General features: G+C 40.8%; 2 protein-coding genes across 3 annotated transcripts in view; both read right to left on the bottom strand.

Annotated features, from left to right (window-relative positions):
* Positions 1-11,613, bottom strand: part of TMEM184A (transmembrane protein 184A) — a 56,115-nt gene extending 44,502 nt beyond the window's left edge. For both annotated transcript variants that reach the window (XM_074201824.1, XM_074201825.1), the window contains exon 1: positions 11,312-11,613. The gene's annotated coding sequence lies outside the window, so the exon portion shown is untranslated. The remainder of the gene's footprint in view (positions 1-11,311) is intronic.
* Positions 11,614-14,831: 3,218 nt separating this feature from the next.
* Positions 14,832-17,885, bottom strand: PSMG3 (proteasome assembly chaperone 3). Its single transcript, XM_074201829.1, has 3 exons — positions 17,854-17,885; positions 16,486-16,723; positions 14,832-15,850 (listed from the first exon to the last, which is right to left on the bottom strand). Exons 2-3 carry the CDS (start codon positions 16,699-16,701, stop codon positions 15,698-15,700), a joined length of 369 nt encoding a protein of 122 aa, XP_074057930.1. The 5' UTR covers positions 16,702-16,723; positions 17,854-17,885; the 3' UTR covers positions 14,832-15,697.
* Between the last annotated feature and the right edge of the window lie 231 nt (positions 17,886-18,116).

Below are 18,116 nucleotides of genomic sequence, written 5' to 3' on the forward strand. Positions count from 1 at the left end.
TTCTGCCCCCAAGGATAAGAACAGAAGACTCTTTCCACTTGTCAGCAATTCTTCAGATATTTTAAGAGAACTGTCATGTCCTCCTCCCTAAGACTCCAAGCTAAATATCTCCATTTCTTTTACTCCATCTTAATGTGAAGTGGTCTCCACTATCATATTTTGTTCATCCGCTGGACACTTCAGTTTATCAATGTTCTTTCTAAAAATGTCCCAACCTTATCCCCTACCTCCCTCATTGAACTAAGCACAGTATTCCAAGAGTATCTCACCACATATATTCTGTAGGAATTTTTGTAGACTTAATTTCTACTAAGGAGGCAATATCTTCTTGACAGAGAAGAAAATATTACATTTGATATGAATACTAGTCTGTCACTATTAAATTTCACCTTCCTAGATTTGGCTTGTCATTTCTGTCTACATCTTTCAGAATTCAACTATTACCTTCAAATTTGATTAGCATGCCAAAAATTCCTCCATTGATAGTTTTTTTTAGGTTTTTTTTTCTTTTTTGCAAGGCAAATGGGGTTAAGTGGCTTGCCCAAGGCCACACAACTAGGTAATTATTAAGTGTCTGAGACTGGATTTGAACCCAGGTACTCCCTGACTCCAGGGCCAGTGCTTTATCCACTGCGCCACCTAGCCGCCCCCATTGATAGTTTTTTAAAAAAACATTAAATAGCACTATATCCTCCTGCTATTCTACTAGAGTCCTGCCTCCAATTTATCCTCAAAGATCTAAGATTTCATCTGTGTAGGGAACTTCCAATAGATAAGTCCTAAGAATCTGAGTTATTGTTTTAGAGGTTAAATGACTGGCCCAGGGTCACACAGCTCAGAAGGACCTGAGCTTGGGCTTAAAACTGTATCTCTCTTGATTCCAAGTCTAGGCCTTCATCTCAACCAAAGATTGATTTAGGTTTGTCAATGTCTTTCTAAAAATACAGTATTTGGGACTGAACACAGTACTGACTAGGGCAAAGTTTAGGGGGACAACCACTTCCCTCATTCTAGATAAGAAATCTAATAATCCAAAGAGTATTTATTAAGCACTTATTAAAACCAAAGCACTTCCCTAGGTGCATGGATACAAATACAAAAACAAATTTAAAAAAATAAACTCTACCCCCCAGGCACTTACATAAAATATATAAGAAGCTTAAAATTGCACTAAGACTTTTGGAATCCTCTGTATTGAACTAGATTACAAGTTGTATTTGGGATGGGAAGGGACACTTTCACTACTGACTTATTGCATGGGAATGAGGTGATATTGCATGTATTTAAGATGGTGCAGAAAAAAGAAGAAAGTTCACTTTTGGATGGCAATTTGAAAACTGTGTCCTGATTTGCTTTAAAAAAAATTCAGTTAACGTTAACTGATTGTCTCTTTGTTCACAACTTTGAATTAGGCATTGTAGTTTTTCTGTTTTGGAGAAAAGAGGAGGATCAAAGCACATGCTGTTTGCTAAGAAGAATGATCTTTGGATTGAAAAAACAGAACAAAATAGTCAATGAGGAGTTGAAACCTAAGCTAGGTAAGGAGATAGGAAGAGAGTATTTGGCTTCTTTCCTCAATAACTAAGTTATCAATCCTGAATGGATTTAATCCTAGGTACTGAAAGACTAAAGATATGACTGCGGAGTCACCACCATCTTGAGTCATTCGTTGTTCAGTTATTTTCAGTCGTGTCTGACTCTTTGTGACCCCATTTGAATTTTTATTGACAAAGATACTGGAATGGTTTGCCATTTCCTTTTTTAACTTATTTTTGACAGATGAGGAAACTAAGGCAAATAAGGTGAAGTGACTTGCCCATGGCTATACAGTTAATATCTGAGGCCAGATCTGAACTCAGAAAGATGAGCCTGATGCCAAGCCTGGCACTCTAACACTAAGCCAGATACTGTATTTGAAAGTGCAAAGAATGGAAGAAATGATAAAGGATAGTAAATGTCTTGGGTTTTTTTGTTTTTGCTTTTTAAGGAATAAAATATAATAGACAGAACACTAGGCCTGAAGTCAGGAAGATTCATCTTCCTGAGTTCAAATTTGGCTGGAGCCACACACTAGCTATGTGACCATGGGCAAGTCACGTAATCCTCTTTGTCTCAGTTTTCTCATCTGCAAAATGAGCTGGAGAAGAAATGGCAAACGACTTCAGTATCTTTGCCAAGAAAACCCCAAATAGGGATACAAAGAATCAAACAGGACTGAAAAAATGACTGAATAAATTAAATAGTCTATAAATGGTGATTTGTGAGTTTGACTTCTATTTATGGCAAAATTTTAGAAGATGGTGATAAATGGTTTGTGAACATCCAGAAAGAAAAATGGTGATCACAAGATGTCGTCATCAAAAACAAGTCATGCCAGACTAAAGTCATTGTCTTTTTAAAATACGGTCACTAGACTGGTAGATCAGGGAATGCGGCTGATTGGGTTTCCTAAGATTTCAGCAAAGCATGTCACAAGAGCTCATGCTCTCTTTGTGGACAAGATGGGTTGATATAGTGGAGATGATTGTAGCTAGGTTGACTCAGAACTGGTTGAATGACTAGATTCAAGGAGTAAGTCATTTCAAATTAGAGACAAAGTAGTATAGTACATGAAGATTAATATGAATATAGGCTCCATCAAGAGAAGCACAATTTCTGTCTAATAGGAGATGGATGGCTCTCTCTCTAAAGTTTAGAATCTAAGCTTTTCCCTAATAAAAACATATCTGAAATATTGTTTTCAGTTCCAGACAATTTTTTTTTGGAATGACACTGGCAGACTTTTGAGAGAGGGATTTAGAGGTTAATCCAGGTCAGTGGTTTCATCATTATAGGGAAATACTCTCCAATGATATAGATCAGCAACCTAATTATAGACTGAGACAGAGTGGTTGAGAGACCCTGTGAAGTTATGACTGACTTGCCCAGGATCTCAGATAATAAGTACTAATGGTCCAACTTACATTCAAGTCTTTCTCACACCAAGGAAGGTCCTTGAGTCATCATAATATGCTATTTTAGAGGGCTGGACCATAAAATAACACCTTTATGTTCATTATGAACAATGTTCAAATAAGGGCAACCAATATAGGTAGGGGTTTAAGAGTTGTATGGCATAGTGGATGGAGAATGGTCTGGATCTGGAAGACCTGAGCTCAAATTCAGCTTCAGATACTTCTCCTTAGCTGGGTGACCCTAGGCAAGTCACTTCAGTTTCTTCAACCATAAAATGGGGATAATAACAGCATGGTATTCCAGGGTTGTTGTAAAGATCAAATGAGATAATATTTATAAATACTAAGCAGAATTTATTAGCATAAGACCTGGCAAATAGTAGGTATTATATGGATGCTTATTTCCACCCCTCCTCCCCAGTCCAGAGAATAGGAAACTTTGCTGAAGAAATTATGCATATTTAGTCCAAAGAAAAATCTTAGGGGGAACATGAAGATTACTTTCTAATATCTGAAAGGCTATTTTGTGAAAGAGGGATTAGACTTGCTCTAATCGCCCCCACAGGGTATGACTAGGGATAGGGGGTAGAAAAAACAAAGAAGCAGATTTCTGCTCAATAGCAAGGAAAAAATCCCTCAGAGTGAAAACAATCTCAGAGTGGAAAAAGTGATAGATAGGTTTCTTTACTTTTCAGGTGTTTCAAGCACAGGCTCACTTGTCCAGGATGTTATAGAAGGATTAAGTTATAGGTATGGTTTGAGAAATACATACTCTCTGATACCCCTTTCAACTCTGAGTTCCTAAGACCAGGATCTAGAATCAGGATATCTAGAAATCCAATCTGTAATTAGTTAAGCACTTTTATGTCTTTTTTTAAATATGCTTTTCCTCTATAAAATACTAATACTAATAATAATGGTAATAGCATTTATATAGCACTTTAAATATAAGCTCATTTGATTAACAAAACAACCCTGGGAGCCTGGGTTGTTTAATAATTATTCATTATTATCCCCATTTTTATAGATGAGAAAACTGAGGCCAACAGATTATAGGCTTCCTCAAGAGAGGCACAGTGTCTCTCATGAAGGAGGTGGTTGTTGAACATGGGTTTTCATGGCTCTAAGAGCACTGTCTCTTAGATTCTAAGCTCCTATGGGCGCAAGGCCCTTTACTAATTCTTTCTGTCTGTCTTCCCACGCTGCTAGACACTTCTCCACCTCATTACTCTACTTTTTCTGATGTTCTATTATACTTAACCACCTACCTAACCTGTGCCCTTAAGAACCATACCCTCCCTGGTATTTTTATCTATTTGTTCTCTTTGACCAGCTGTACATTGTTGAGTGTAAGCTTTGACCCACAGCATCTGTTTAAAAATAAATATTTGTTCACTTGGACCATATGATCTTCTCCTGAGAGCCAGGCGGGACTCTTTTTAGAGGTCATCTAATTCCAAACCTTTCATTTTACAAACACGGAAACTAAGGCTCAGATATGCCCAAGGTGAGACCAATAGTAAACAGATATGAGCTGCGGTACCCTGACTCCAAAGTTAACCCTTATCTGATCTCCAGTTAGGAACCAGAAGTCACTATGGTTCATCATTCACCCAGGACTTACAGGGTTGTTTTCTACATTCTATTATTTGATTATCTGACAGGTAAACAGGAAGGCTGTGTTTATTATATTCACCTTCTTCTGGTTAGGTCCTGCCCAGCTCCAACAGAACCCCAGATCCCGCCTGTGAGGCACAAGTGACCAGCTTCCTTGCAAATCCTTTAGATATGGGTGGCTTAAGACAGAATGCATGCTCTTTAGAAACTGAGAGAAACCTCTCAAAAAAATCTGTCTTCCCAGATTGATGCTGGCCAGAGCAGCACACACCTGAACCACTCCAGCCACTGTGGATTTCCATTCCAAAAGGGAACAACTGCTGTTGTCAAACTTAATTAATGGTTTATAACAAAACTGATTAAAAAGGAAAACCTCTGTGGCAGGTTGAGCCAGGGTCCCTGTCCTTGTGACATAATTAGAAGCCAGCTGTGTCAGGAGACTGGCCAGTTTAGGGCAGCTGATGATATATACTGGGCCTATGATCTGTACTTGGAGAGTCAGAAGGGAAAGAGCAGGGGCTTTAGGTCACAGCACAGGCAACTGCAATTGGTTATTAGACTGGTCATCAGGGTAGTTTTATCCCGAAGAAAAGTCCCAGTCAGTTTGGTGTATATCTTAAGTTATAGATCTTAAGAATGTGGCCCAGTTATTGGGAGCTATCCTGTAGGGATTTGAGTGTCCTTAAATAAGGTTCTAGGTTAACTTTGAAATTTATTCTTCAAGATATACTGAAAAGAACATAGGCTCAAAGGTCAAAGAACCTGTGTTCAAATCCTGCCTCAGGTACTTATTAGCTAGATGACTCTGGGGAAATTACTTAAATGCTTCAGAGTCAATTACTTCATCTATAAAAATGAGAATAATAAAAGCATTTCTCTCATAGGCATGTGAAGATCAAATGAAAATAACTTTGCAAACCTGAAAGCAACACATAAATGCTAGCTATTTTTATGCAGGCGTTTTTCTTTCATCTTAACAGAGTTTGAGTAGTTCAAGCAGATTTATAGCTATATTTAGGAATAAAAAATTTAGGTTGCTTGGCTAGAGACACTTAAATGAGACTTCATTTATAATTGTGTATTAAGCTCTTACTCCTGATTTTACTCCCTACCATCTTTTTTTCCCTAGCTAGGTGACATAATAATCAGGAAGACTAACATTCAAATCCTGCCTGACACTACTTGCTAGATGACCCTGGACAAAACACTTAACCTCTGTTTGCCTCAGTTTCCTTAACTGTAAAATGAGAGTTTTTAAAAACAACACCCACCCTCCTGGTTGTTATGAGACTCAAATAAGATACATGCACACTGGAACTATTATAAACCAACAATAAAATAAAAAAACAATTTATGGTCTCTAAGAGTTCACATTCTATTGGTTTTTAGCATCTCAAAAATTAGGCCTTACCATTACAGGGGCTGAGGACAGCACAGTGGCTAGAGCACCAGCCCTGGAATCAGGAGAACCTGAGTTCAAATATGACCTCAAACACTTAATAATTGCCTGGCTGTGTGACCTTGGGCAAGTCACAGCCCCATTGTCTTGCAAAAACAAGCAAACAAACAAACAAAAGAATTATAGCTGCTAAGCTGGAAGAGATAGCTCGATGGCCACCCAGTCTAGTGTCCTCATTTAACAGATGAGGAAACCAAAGGTTAAATTACTTGCCTAGAATTACATAGTACTTATACAGAATTTGAACTTGGATCTTCCTCACACCAAATCTTATAGTCTATCTATTATACTACTTTGCCACTGTTCAACTGAAGTTAAAAATATTATACCTGCATATTTGATGCCATTAGACTCCTACTAGAATTCTTTCCTCCTTCTCTCTCCATCCCCATCCCCTCCCCCCAACCTCAGCTCCCAGGCTGTAATGCTCTTTCCTGCTAGGGAATGAAGTCATCTGATAAGAGCACTTATACTTTCATATTAGAATGTAATAGTTAACTTTTCCTCAGTATATTTGTATTTTTAAAAGATGACCCCAAGGAAAGGGCAATGTTTAATCCCAAAAAAGTAAATTATGGCAACACAACACATCAAAGACAGATCTGCCCAAGAACTTTATTTGGGCGGAGGACTACTTCTCAGTATTCTTCCAATCAAGCCTGGAGCCACAGGTACAAATGAATGAGCTGGAGTCAGCCTTGAAACCTCACTCCATCTCCCTCCATCTCTAGTTCTTTGCCATAAATGTAGTCTACATCATCTCCTGATTGAGTTGGCCAACAACCAACTGCAAGGATCCCTTCTGCAAGACCAGAGATTTAGAGCTAAAAGGGACCTTTGACATCACCTTCTCATTTTACAGGGAAGGAGATTGAGGCCCAGAGAGATTCAGTTTCACTGCCTCACATAGCTAGTGTCTTGAGACAGGATTCAAACCCAGCTCCTTCCTGGTTTGAAGTTCAGCATGTCTACCACATGGGTGAAAGGCTGTGGAACAAGATAAATGTCCATCCTTTGTGAGGTGCAGGGCTTGGGACAGATCAAATTGGATGGAGAAATTATCTAGACTCTGCTAAAATTTTTAGCCGGGTGAAATCTGGTTACAAATGAACATCATCAGGCAGCTTTGATCAGAGAATGACCAGAAAGATAGTTAGCCAGAAATCTGGCCGAGTGTGGCAGTGGTCAAGGAAAAAAGCATAGGATCATGCATCTAAGAGATGGTAAGGACCCCAGAGGTCATCTAGTCTAATATCTTTTTAAGGATGAAGAGACAGGACCTGAGAGGTTAATTCATTTGTTCAAGGTCACATCAAGTTTGATGTTTTTGGTTTTTTTAAGTATATTTGGTGGCAGAGCTGAGACAGATGTAAAAAAAGGATGACAGTTGTTCCAGGTAATCAATCTCAGTCGTGATTAGCTGATAATGGTTATATATGAACCTTAGTTAATTTTTTTGTTTAAAACACTACCAGTTTTTCTCTAGCTAAATGATGTGGTAAGACTAGCATTCAAATTCTGTCTCTGACACTTAACCAACAGGATGACCCAGGGCTAGTTACTTAACTTCTCTGGGTCTTAGTTTCTCATCTATAAAATGTGAATAATAATGAATAATAATAATACTCATCTCTATATGTTGCTGTGAGACTCAAATGAGATAATAATATAAACCTTATAATGATAACAGTAAGATAATAATAATGTAAATGAGGGGTTCTCAACCTGGGGTCTGTGAACTTTATTTTTAATTGATAATTATATTTCAATATGACTGGTTTTCTTTGTAACCTTATATATATATATATGTATACATTTTAAAATATTATTCTGGAATAGACTCTAGCCTGCCAGAGAAGTCCATGACCCACACACAGGTTAATGACCTCTGCCATAAATATTATTATTATTATTGGTATTGTTGTTGTTGTTGTTAATCCCTGTAATTTGCCAGAGACACTTTGTCAATCCAGTGGCCAGAGTTCAATAGCAATGTGGAGTCAAGGGCAGACTGACCAACCTACTTCATCCCTGTACCAACTTTAGCCAGTGAAAATTCTTCCCTGGAGTCTAAGCTCTGGTAAAATTCTCTTTCCCTGAGAAATAAGTCATTCTCTTTCTCTCCCAAGGGATCTGACCTCAAATTTGGGAGAATTATCTACCAATCAGCAACAAGGTGGATGAGTTGAGAGGCCCCTGGTGCTGTGGCATTTCTCCTTTCTCCTCCTCGGGTCCAGCTTCCCAGTTTAGTAACTGCAACCCAGAGAAGAGTGGAGGTCTTGCCAAGAACCACTCACAATGAACAAAAGCAAACTGGGTTTGGGAAAGTGTGGGGACTAGAAAATGGTGCCCCTGGGGAGAGAGCAGGTGAGAGTCTAACCATTCAGAAAGCACCAAAAGAAAGAATGAAACCCTAGACACTCCCTTGCACAAGGGCCATTTTCCCCAGGCAGGCTGTCTGCAAACTCTGAAAATCACCGAGACCAGGTAAAGATGAATGCTTGAGATGAAGAGAATAAGTCAGGTCCCACACCCACTCAAGGGGGAGGGCGCCACTAAGAGCTTTTGGTCAGATTTCATCTAAATTGGACCCAGTGGTCTGACAAAGCCCCTCCCTGGTCACAGAGACAAAGGACCAGCCCCATCTATTCAGGAATCCAGCCAATCTACCTTAAAGTCCTTCCTGCTCCCAGTCCTTGAACCAAGCTCTCAGGAGATGGTTGCCGATACACTTAGACAATTAATCAATGTTTTTTCCTGACCCCCAGACAATCAACTAGTGCCCAAGAGAGATTTTTGGCTCACCCAGTTCTAAGGTGTTTGTGACACTGTCCAGCCCATTCTAAATAGCCAAGCTGTATCTACCTTGACCATTCATAGTTGTACATTTGACCAGCTGACCCAGCAACACTGCCTTTTAACTATTCCAATTACTGTATTTTTATCCCCTCTTCTAAACTTACTCTAAACCTCTGCTCTTGTCACAAGAAGAATTCATTGATATATTCTTTTTGCTACTTTTGAAAATTGGCTCCTGGCCTCCAGCCTTCTCAGACCTTGATTTCTCTTTCTGTGGTTAATTGCCCAGATAAAAGGGCTTAACTGGTAAGATATTACTTTCTCTTTAAAAAACAAAACCCAAAACCTTCAGCCTCCCTGTTAGCTCTCTTGGAGCTAACCTGGGTAGCTCCATAGATTGTTTCCTGTTCTAGGACTTCTTTTTTGTCACTGAACGTGGAATGTTTCAATGCAGGTGGGTAGTTAGTGAGACTGAAGTCTGGGTATGAAGCTAGGGATAGAAGACTACAAATATGGAAAAAGAATGAAGATAAAGACTCAAGTGTTCCCTTAGGTTACCTGGATCTTCAAAACCCAAAGGCTCAGTCAATAGGGATTTCAACTACATTAGCAGTTCTTAAAGCACCTACTTCATTTCATTAGAATATGAGTTCCTGGAGGAAAGGGACTCCCCATTAATGCAACTTGATGGATTGTCAGACTGTGGACTGAGCTAAGATATAAAGAAAAGAAAAAAATCAATCCCTACTCTCTAGGAGCTCAGTATGACACTTTGTCTTCCACTTCCACTACCCTGCCCTGTCATAGGAACTGTGATTAATATTAAACAACCAATAATTACCTATTGATTGATCAATTTGATTATGATTGAGATCTATCTTTGTCCTTTAGTGGATGGGCTTTCCACATCCTTTCTCAATCTTTTCCAAGGATTATAAAGTTAAAATTGGCAGGAACTTGGGGCAGCTAGGTGGTGCAGTGGATAAAGCACTGGCCCTGGAGTCAGGAGTACCTGGGTTCAAATCTGGTCTCAGGCACTTAATTACCTAGCTGTGTGGCCTTGGGCAAGCCACTTAACTCCATTTGCCTTGCAAAAACCTAAAAAAAATGGCAGGAATTTTACAGTTCATCTAATCCACTCTCCTAATTTTATAGATAGGGAAACTGAGTCCCAAAGATATTAACCTGCCTAAGGTCACCTAGGCAATAAGTAATTAATATAGAATTTGAACCCAGCTCTTTTGAGTGCAAATCTAGAATTTTTTTCCATTTCACTTAAAGACTAAGAACTGGAAGTTCGGTTATGTACCCAATTTGGAGACTGATATTCTCCTACTCAGAGCTACTTCCATTTAGCCCTCCCTAAGTTTTGGCTAATGGAAGAAGTGCTAGATTTGGAAGTCAGGGAACCTGGCTTCAAATCTTGATTTTTTCATATGTTACTTTGTACCAAGACCTCTTCTTATCTCTATATAAATAAGTCACCAGCACCATCATCAAACTGGATTGAAAAACTATGTATATGGACATCTAAGGTCTCATTTGAGGAAATGGAAAAAGAACTTATTCTATGGGGTGAGGAGGGAAAACTAAATCTCCTACTGTTCTGGGGCTTGGAGCAAACAGCCCTTAGTGCTCTACAAAGAGCTATGACTATTTTCAGGTTTCCTTGCCTTCCATTTATCACAAGCAAATCTTAGACTTCTCCATTGAGCTCAGTTTCCATATACTCAGCCCTCAATCTGCTACTTTCTCACCTCCTCTGGGGGAAAAAAAGGATGAATAAAACCAGTGACCAATGTACCTCCTTGTTGTAGGGACATACTTTTTCCCTTTTGTCTGGGGACACCTTTTACGTTGTGACCTATTCTTTCCCTACTCTTCTCCATTTTTTTTTTTGTCTTTATCTCTCCTATACTCTTCTTTCCAAATGAACTTTCCCTCTTTCTGTCTCAGTCTTCTGCTCTCATTCATAAAGGGCATTTTCCCAATCCACATCTAAAAGCAGATAGTTCTGCTCCAGGAACTTGTCAATTTTCAAGGAGGGTGCCCCAGGACTTGTTCTTACTTGCATCTCTGGGTGTGGATGACAGGGAGTAAGGAGATGTACCTTTCCCACCTATCCAAGGTAGTTAGATTATCTAGAAAATCAATGAGTTTGGGAAAACTTCTTTGTAAACAGGGTGGAAATGAGGGGTTAGTTCTCAAGTTTGGCTTGGGGCCCAGTCAGGAAGAACTGGCATGTAGACAGTTGGCCCATCTGGATCTTAGTAGTGATTTTTCTTAGCTCTGATTTGGGTAAAGACTCTCCAGGGAGTTCTCTTCTCTCCTCCCTGCCATCTATATTTCCATTATACAAACATCTATTAAGTCCTAGGATCAAAGATTCAGGGAATAGTAGTGAGGTAGCCAACCAGATCCACCCAGTTAACTCAAAAGCCATCCCCTTTCCTGGTACGTCTCTCCCTGGTAGTAAACTCACCTTACTGGTTGGTTTCTGGCTCCAGTCTGATTGCCTCTCCCAGCTCTTTGAGGGGTAATGCCAGACCCTACATTACTGTAGAAGGGATCCAGGGGAGGGGAATCCTAATCTGAATCGCTCACCTGAAGCTCCAGGTTCCCACTCAAACTATCCCCTGCTTTCTCCCAAGGGGCAGCCCTAGTGCCCTCTCCACTGGCTTCTGCTCCATACAGGACTCCCAGGAAAGTTTCTGCTTTTCCCCTAAGCACCAAACTCCTCCCAGCCTAGAACCTCTTAGAGTTTACAGGTACATCCAGCTCCACCCTGCCCAAACCCAAGTCCCTCCTTCCTCTCCTGCACTCCTCCAAGTCTTCCTCCTCTCACTTTCCAGTTCAAGTCCCTATCTTTGTCTGGGCCAGGCTACAGTACCTGGAGCCTGTCAAATTTGCCCAGTCTGCTGCATTCTCTCCTATATACATTTCTCTTCCTCTCTCAAGTTATTTGAGGATCACTTATCCGTAGCATGCTGCTTCTTAAAAAACAACAAAAAACGGGAAGCTCCTAAAGGGGGTCAGGAGGAGTTTTATTTCTTTATTGGTGCTAACCAACATATCCTGTACCCTCCAATATGGGCACAAATAACTTTTTCTGCCAGAAGCCTTTGTAAGTTCGACTCTTTTCTCCTTCGAAACCAGTCTTTTTTCTTTTGATTTGCTCCTCTACCCTCCCTCCCCCATTCCAAGACATCACATTTCTCCTCTCACTGAAGAGTATGACTTAAGAATAATAATAGCCCACATTTATTTAGCATTTACTAAGTTCCCAGCACTATGCTAAAGTCCTTCACATCTTTCATCTCATTTGATCTTCACAGCAACCTTGGGAGGTAGATGCTATTCCCTTTTTTTCTTCAGATGAGACTGAAGCAAGCAGAAGGTAGGTGACTTGGCCAAGGTCACCCAACTATGAGTCTGAGGTTGGATTTGAATGCAGGCCTTCTTAACTCTAGGCTGATGCTCTAAACACTAAGTCATCTAGCTGTTTTTTTTTTAAGGTTTCTGCAAGGCAATGGGGTTAAGTGGCTTGCCCAAGGTCACACAGCTAGGCAATTGCCAAGTGTCTAAGGTTGGATTTGAACTCAGGTCCTCCTTACTCCAGGGCCAATGCTCTATCCACTATGCCACCTAGCTTCCCCCATCTAGCTCTTTCAACCCAACTTCTGAGAGGTCCATCCCCCCCCCCCAAATAACCTAGTTTTTTGCTGCTATTCACTGCAATAATTCAAAACCTCACTCATTTCCATCAGAGTTCTGTAACACAAACTAGCAAAATCCTCATAAAAAGTTAAGAGATTATGCTATTTTCTGAAAAGTTCTCAAACTTCTACAGCTACCTTTTCATAGTCTCTCTGGAATTTATGAATTCTCACTTTAGACCGAATCTATCCTTCATCCACACATAGACACAATTTGTCCTCTATTTTTCTTACTGTGATGCCAAACTATAAAACCAAGATGACAGAAAACCTTTCTGTGGTCATCTTCCACATCATTCAGGTTTTTTTTTTTTCATTTCATTCCCATCGATCCAGCCCATCATTCTCGTCACTTATCTGGTCATTGTTCTTCTGATTTCCAATTTCACCTTGATGTTCCAAACAAATAACAAAAGCCAACACACTCTCAGCCTACCTCCCTGTGTTTTCTATTTTATTCCATGTGTTGTCATAATTTGTTTGGGTGTCCTAAGGTTCTTCCAAACACTCAGAGAAGATGCTTGAAAGCCCATCAAGGCAACATGTGAAGATTTGTTTTGTCTTTGGGAGTCCCCAGACCACTAAGAGTCAGTTCCCTGAACCCTAATCCCCAATGTCTTATTTTTTTTAAAATGTGTATCTGAGTGGCTGGGTCTGCCTAATAGGAGTTCTGGTTTGCAGTTCAGCATAAAATAGTTATTTGACAAATCACACCCTGTTTGTCCAAGGGCATTGCCCAGAAAAAAATAAACCTGAGTCTACCAACAGTGCTTATAGGGGACAGAAAATTAGACCAATTCTCATTATTTACTCTTGGCCATAAAGCTGCTAGAAGTTGTAATTACAGTTTAATCACTGGATAAGCACCATATGCAGTCTTTCCTGCTAAAGGAATAACGATTTCTAAAATGCAGACAGCTCCTTCCTGTGGAACCCGCCAGGTTTATAGATCTCTTTATTGGTTCATGTATCTCACCTTCTGAATTATAGCAGCTGTGAGCTGAGCAGTGATGGAAGTTAGGGGCCAAGAGCCTTTTGCACACCAGTCACATGCCTTGATTTATAAGGCAGAGTTGAGCAATAAGACATTGGTTTGACAGACTGAGGCATTCAGTATCAGGCTTTGTTTTCATTTTTAATGGTGACCATCCAACTCTGGGTGACTGTAAATAAACCTGGCTAACAGAAGCCAATAAGAGCACTCCAGCTTCAGGTCCACAACCATGAGAAAGGTCAGAATCATGGAGGGGTAACTATCTTTCAAGAGCTCTTGTTTAAAGACAGTTTCCTTGATTCATGGTCACAGTTTTAAAATCTAAAAAAAGGACAACAGGCTTAGGAACCTTCATTTAGATACCAATCAAGAACCTAGAAAACCAACGATAGCAAACTTTGCCTAAATATCTTTTTCTCTCTGATACACGTTCCACCTGGTATTTCAGTCTTTCATTTGTTACAGAAGTCAAGGTTCTATGGTGAAAAGCAAAAGATACAAAACAACAAATCAAAATTCAGAAATCAAAAGATAGGCCAACAAAAGACACAATCAGCTTTACTTGGTTCCCAACTGCTGCAAATCTGCCATTATTTTTCCCCTGGACCAGTGGTTTAATGTGTTCTTCCCTATCATCATCATGAAACATTTTATAAAACTAAGACAATCCCAGGAGAATTTTAGAAGCCTTTACTCTATGAGAAAATTATTTTCAAATTTATTTTCAAGTATTGCTTTGTGACCTTACAAAGGAATTGAGGTCAGATACTTATAACCAATACTGTTAAAAATTATTGATGCTTTTTGTTTATCACACTCATTTATGACTATCTTCCTACTTCCTCAGTCAACCCTGCCCTTGTGGCAAAAATTTCAAGACAAAAATGTCCACTGCAGCTGGCAATAAATGCAACATCCTACACCTCTAGCCCGGTTTCTGTAATGAAAGGGGAGAGGTATATTTTTCCAATTCTCTAAAGTCAAGCTCCTTATTAATATATTTCTATGAATATAGTCTTGTTTGATTTCCTATGAACAGAAGACAGTAGTTTGAAGTCAGATTAAGTGCATTTATTCTGTTCCCAACAAGCCTGGGTTTTGACTGAAAAGCAAGTTGCTGACACTCATCCTACATCATCTATTTTCTTATAAAAAAAACCCTTTTAATTAGAAAGAAAACCCAATTTATTGGCTTTCAACTTCCTGCTGTTGGGCACAACCATTCTATGCCATTACTTTCTCTACCAATAAAGAAAGGGTCTGAGATGTCTAAGGTTCAGTGAGGAAAAGGATTAAAGGAAAATGGAAACCAGAGGTAGCTAATTCAGTGGAATGGGTACTGTCTCTGGATAAGACCTGAGTTCAATTCCTATCTCCAACATTTACTATTTATGAAACCTTGAGTGGTTCACTTTATCTCAACTGGTTTCAGTTCTCTCATCTGAAAAGTAAAGGAGGTAGGTCCAAATGGCCTCTGAAGTTCCTTTTGGATCTATGATATAGGATCCTGTGTAATGCTTGATGTATATAGAACTGTCATTCTTCATTAGAACATTTAATTTTGGATTATTTTTCTTTTCAATACTAATTCAGAGGCTTCAGAGGAGCCCTAGGAAGAGAGAAAAAAAGTGGAACCTAAAAATTTTAATTTTTTGTAATGTCACGACTAATTTCCAATATTTATTTGAACAATTTGAGTCACTATCTATTATTCCCTATCAAAGAAGTTTTTGTACATCTAGAGTTCTCTTAATTACATTCATAGTTATGGAATGTAAGAGTCAAAAGGGGCTTGTACAATTGAAATTTACTATATCAAAAAAAGGCGATAAATTAAGTGAAATGAGCTTAACTACTACAAGCCTGAGGATTCCTCCTGCAACTGATGCTATACACAGAACACAAGGAATCCCATCCAGCAGGATGAGTCCCTGTTACAAATTTCAAATGCATGCAATTCTGTGGATCTCAATGGAAAACCATTCACAAATTTCCCCACCCTCAATATTAGTATGAAAACAAAACTAAGTATGTCTGGAGATGTGATAACAGTTCTTTCTCAGCTGCAAAAATGAAAAGTTCCTTCAGAGGAAGGGTTATGATTTCTTGATTCAAGAGCTTTCCCCTGGAATATCCAGATGGCAGGCAGGGCCTTGTTTCACCACACCTGGCAACTCCGAATCACTTCTTTCAGGGCTTTCACCCCTTCCACACTTTTGTCCTTCAGGGCCAAAGCCAGGAGAATAGGTTTGTTTCCTGCTTCTTGAGACACAAAGGTCACTAGGTTCTTTGCAAAGACATGAATAAGGGGCTGGAGAAACAAAGAAAGGAGAAAAATCACATAGTCATTTTAGTAGAAGTTGTGTCTTTCTTCTTAATATCTTTATTAAGTATCACTTATTTAGAAACAGAGACAGATTTCCTACACCACTATTAAATTACCATACATTAAATCTGATGTGGCAGTGATTCAGTGCCAATGGCCATACACCTACAACCAGTCATAAACAAACTGATAAAGCAGCATCATTAAGTATATTTTCCTAGTGCCTTCCAATTCCCAGTTCTCTCCTGCTTATCTTTAGTTTGGGAAGGCTAGAGAAAAGGCTAGTCTGCAAAGGGATCTTCATTTGATCATCTTTCCTGGATGGAACAAGTCCAGTTAGTCATTCTTTAAGTCACAATATTAGGGAAGTTTCAGAGTAAGGCAAAAAAAGATGCAAGTTATGGAGACAGTATATTGTCTTCTTTTGAACAGAAGGCTGAATGAGTGACAATAGTATTTACTGAGAACACAGGAGACATTGCCATACAAAGAAGGAAATAACACTTATTCACTTCAGTAGTGATGCATCAATATTTCAGACATCCAGCAGCCCTAAAGTCACCTGAAAACATATAAGTGATTCCTCCTGAATCTCTGTGATCCCCCATTGACTACTTTACCTCATCTTGCCCAAGGAGCACTCTTGTAGTGATTGCAGGCTTGCAGATATCATTGGCCACTGAACTGGGCTCCAGAGAGACCAAGGTACCCATTTTTCCATACTGGGTCACCACCACAAGGATGTGACTGCTGAAAGCTGTGCAGACCACCTGGGTTGGGACACCACAGACCACTTCAACCTTCTGTTTTGAGGTCACAACCGGTCTGGCTTCCATGGCAGGGTTATTTAAGTGACAGCTAAAAATAAATAACAGAAAAGAACACCATATAAGCACCGCAGTCTAAAATTGTTATCAGATACCCACAAGAGCTGAAAAATGAACGTTATTTGGTGAGGACAATGAAGTATACGATAAGGGAAGAGACACAAATGGGCCCATTTAAAAGCTGATGCACTGGAAACAGAACTTTTCACCCTGTAAACTCTTGAGAAGGAACATCCTAATTGGGTGGATATAAGATATTCACATAGGCAGGCACACAATGCAAAGAAAGCAAAATGTGGAAAGATGATTTGTCCCATTAGAGGATGTCAGCAGCAGGGGCGGCATGGGACATCTTTAACTCCCCCTTCAGAGATCTCTATGTTCCCGCCCCTCTGAAAATTCAGTGGATAAATTTATTACTTTGGTGGATTCCTACTGATCTTAATTGTCCTCATTTAAATCTTAAGAGGCCTTTAGTCATTTAAGGACTATTTGTTTTGAGTGAAAACACCCCAGATACTTCTGCTTAACAGCCGGGGCATAAATAAAACCTGTTTTTGTTTTTTTTTTTTACCCCAGGACTGAGATTGCAGTTTACTCATTAAATTTTTCAGATTTCATTGTGTTTTTTTTTTGTTAGCAGTAGAAGGAGTGTTTAAAACCCCCCAACACCGACTGAGCTATCCAGCCCAGGTCAGTCAGTCAAGCAGCATTGATTAAGAGCCATGCACCGGCCCTGGAGTCTGGAGGCCCCGAGTTCAAATCCGACCTCAGACACTTCATGATTACCCGGCCGTGTGGCCTTGGGCAAGCCACTTAACTCCATTTGCCTTGCAGAAACCTAAAAAAAAAAAGAGCCATACACCGGGTAAAGGGGTGTGAAGGTGGGGGGCATCAACCGCCCGGTCTACCACGGAGGCGTCAGCACAAGATCCTGGGCACAGACGGGCCTACTGGGGAGGATCGGGGGTCCGTGGGCCTGGAGGGGGGCAGAAGGCGGGGAAAGTGAAGGGCCCGGAGAGCGGGGCTGAGGCCTGGGGATGGGGGGCGGCGGGGGTCCCGGGCTGTGAAGGGAGAGCGGGCCGGGGGCGGCGGGCTGCCGCGCTACGCGAGGTCCGGGCTTCGGGGCCTAGGGCCGCGGGGCGCGGGGCGCGGCCTTACCTCTCCGCAGCGCGCGCGCGCGTGTGGGCCCGGCGCCGGCGCGGCTCCGCGGCAGCTCGGGGCGCGGGGGCGCGCTTCCGGCCGCGGCCAGCGGGGGCGGGGGAGCGCGGCCGGGCCCGGGGCCGCTGGGAGCCGGCGCCGCCCGGGGCTGCTGGGAGCCGGCGCCGCCCGGGCCGCCGCTGCCATCCGCCTCGGCCTCCTCAACCGGGAAATGGGGCGGTTGGGCCCGCCTTCCGGGCCGCCCGCCTCGGCCTCCTCATCCG

Source organism: Macrotis lagotis, chromosome X (assembly GCF_037893015.1).
Source record: "Macrotis lagotis isolate mMagLag1 chromosome X, bilby.v1.9.chrom.fasta, whole genome shotgun sequence".
NCBI lineage: Eukaryota > Metazoa > Chordata > Mammalia > Peramelemorphia > Peramelidae > Macrotis > Macrotis lagotis.

Bases quoted from the DNA above. Each gene is read 5' to 3' on its own strand.
- PSMG3 (XM_074201829.1), bottom strand. From the start codon at position 16,701: ATGGAAGCCAGACCGGTTGTGACCTCAAAACAGAAGGTTGAAGTGGTC. The intron at 15,851-16,485 runs GTAAAGTAGTCA...TTGTTTCTCCAG, and splicing joins TGCTCCTTGGGCAAGATGAG to CCCCTTATTCATGTCTTTGC.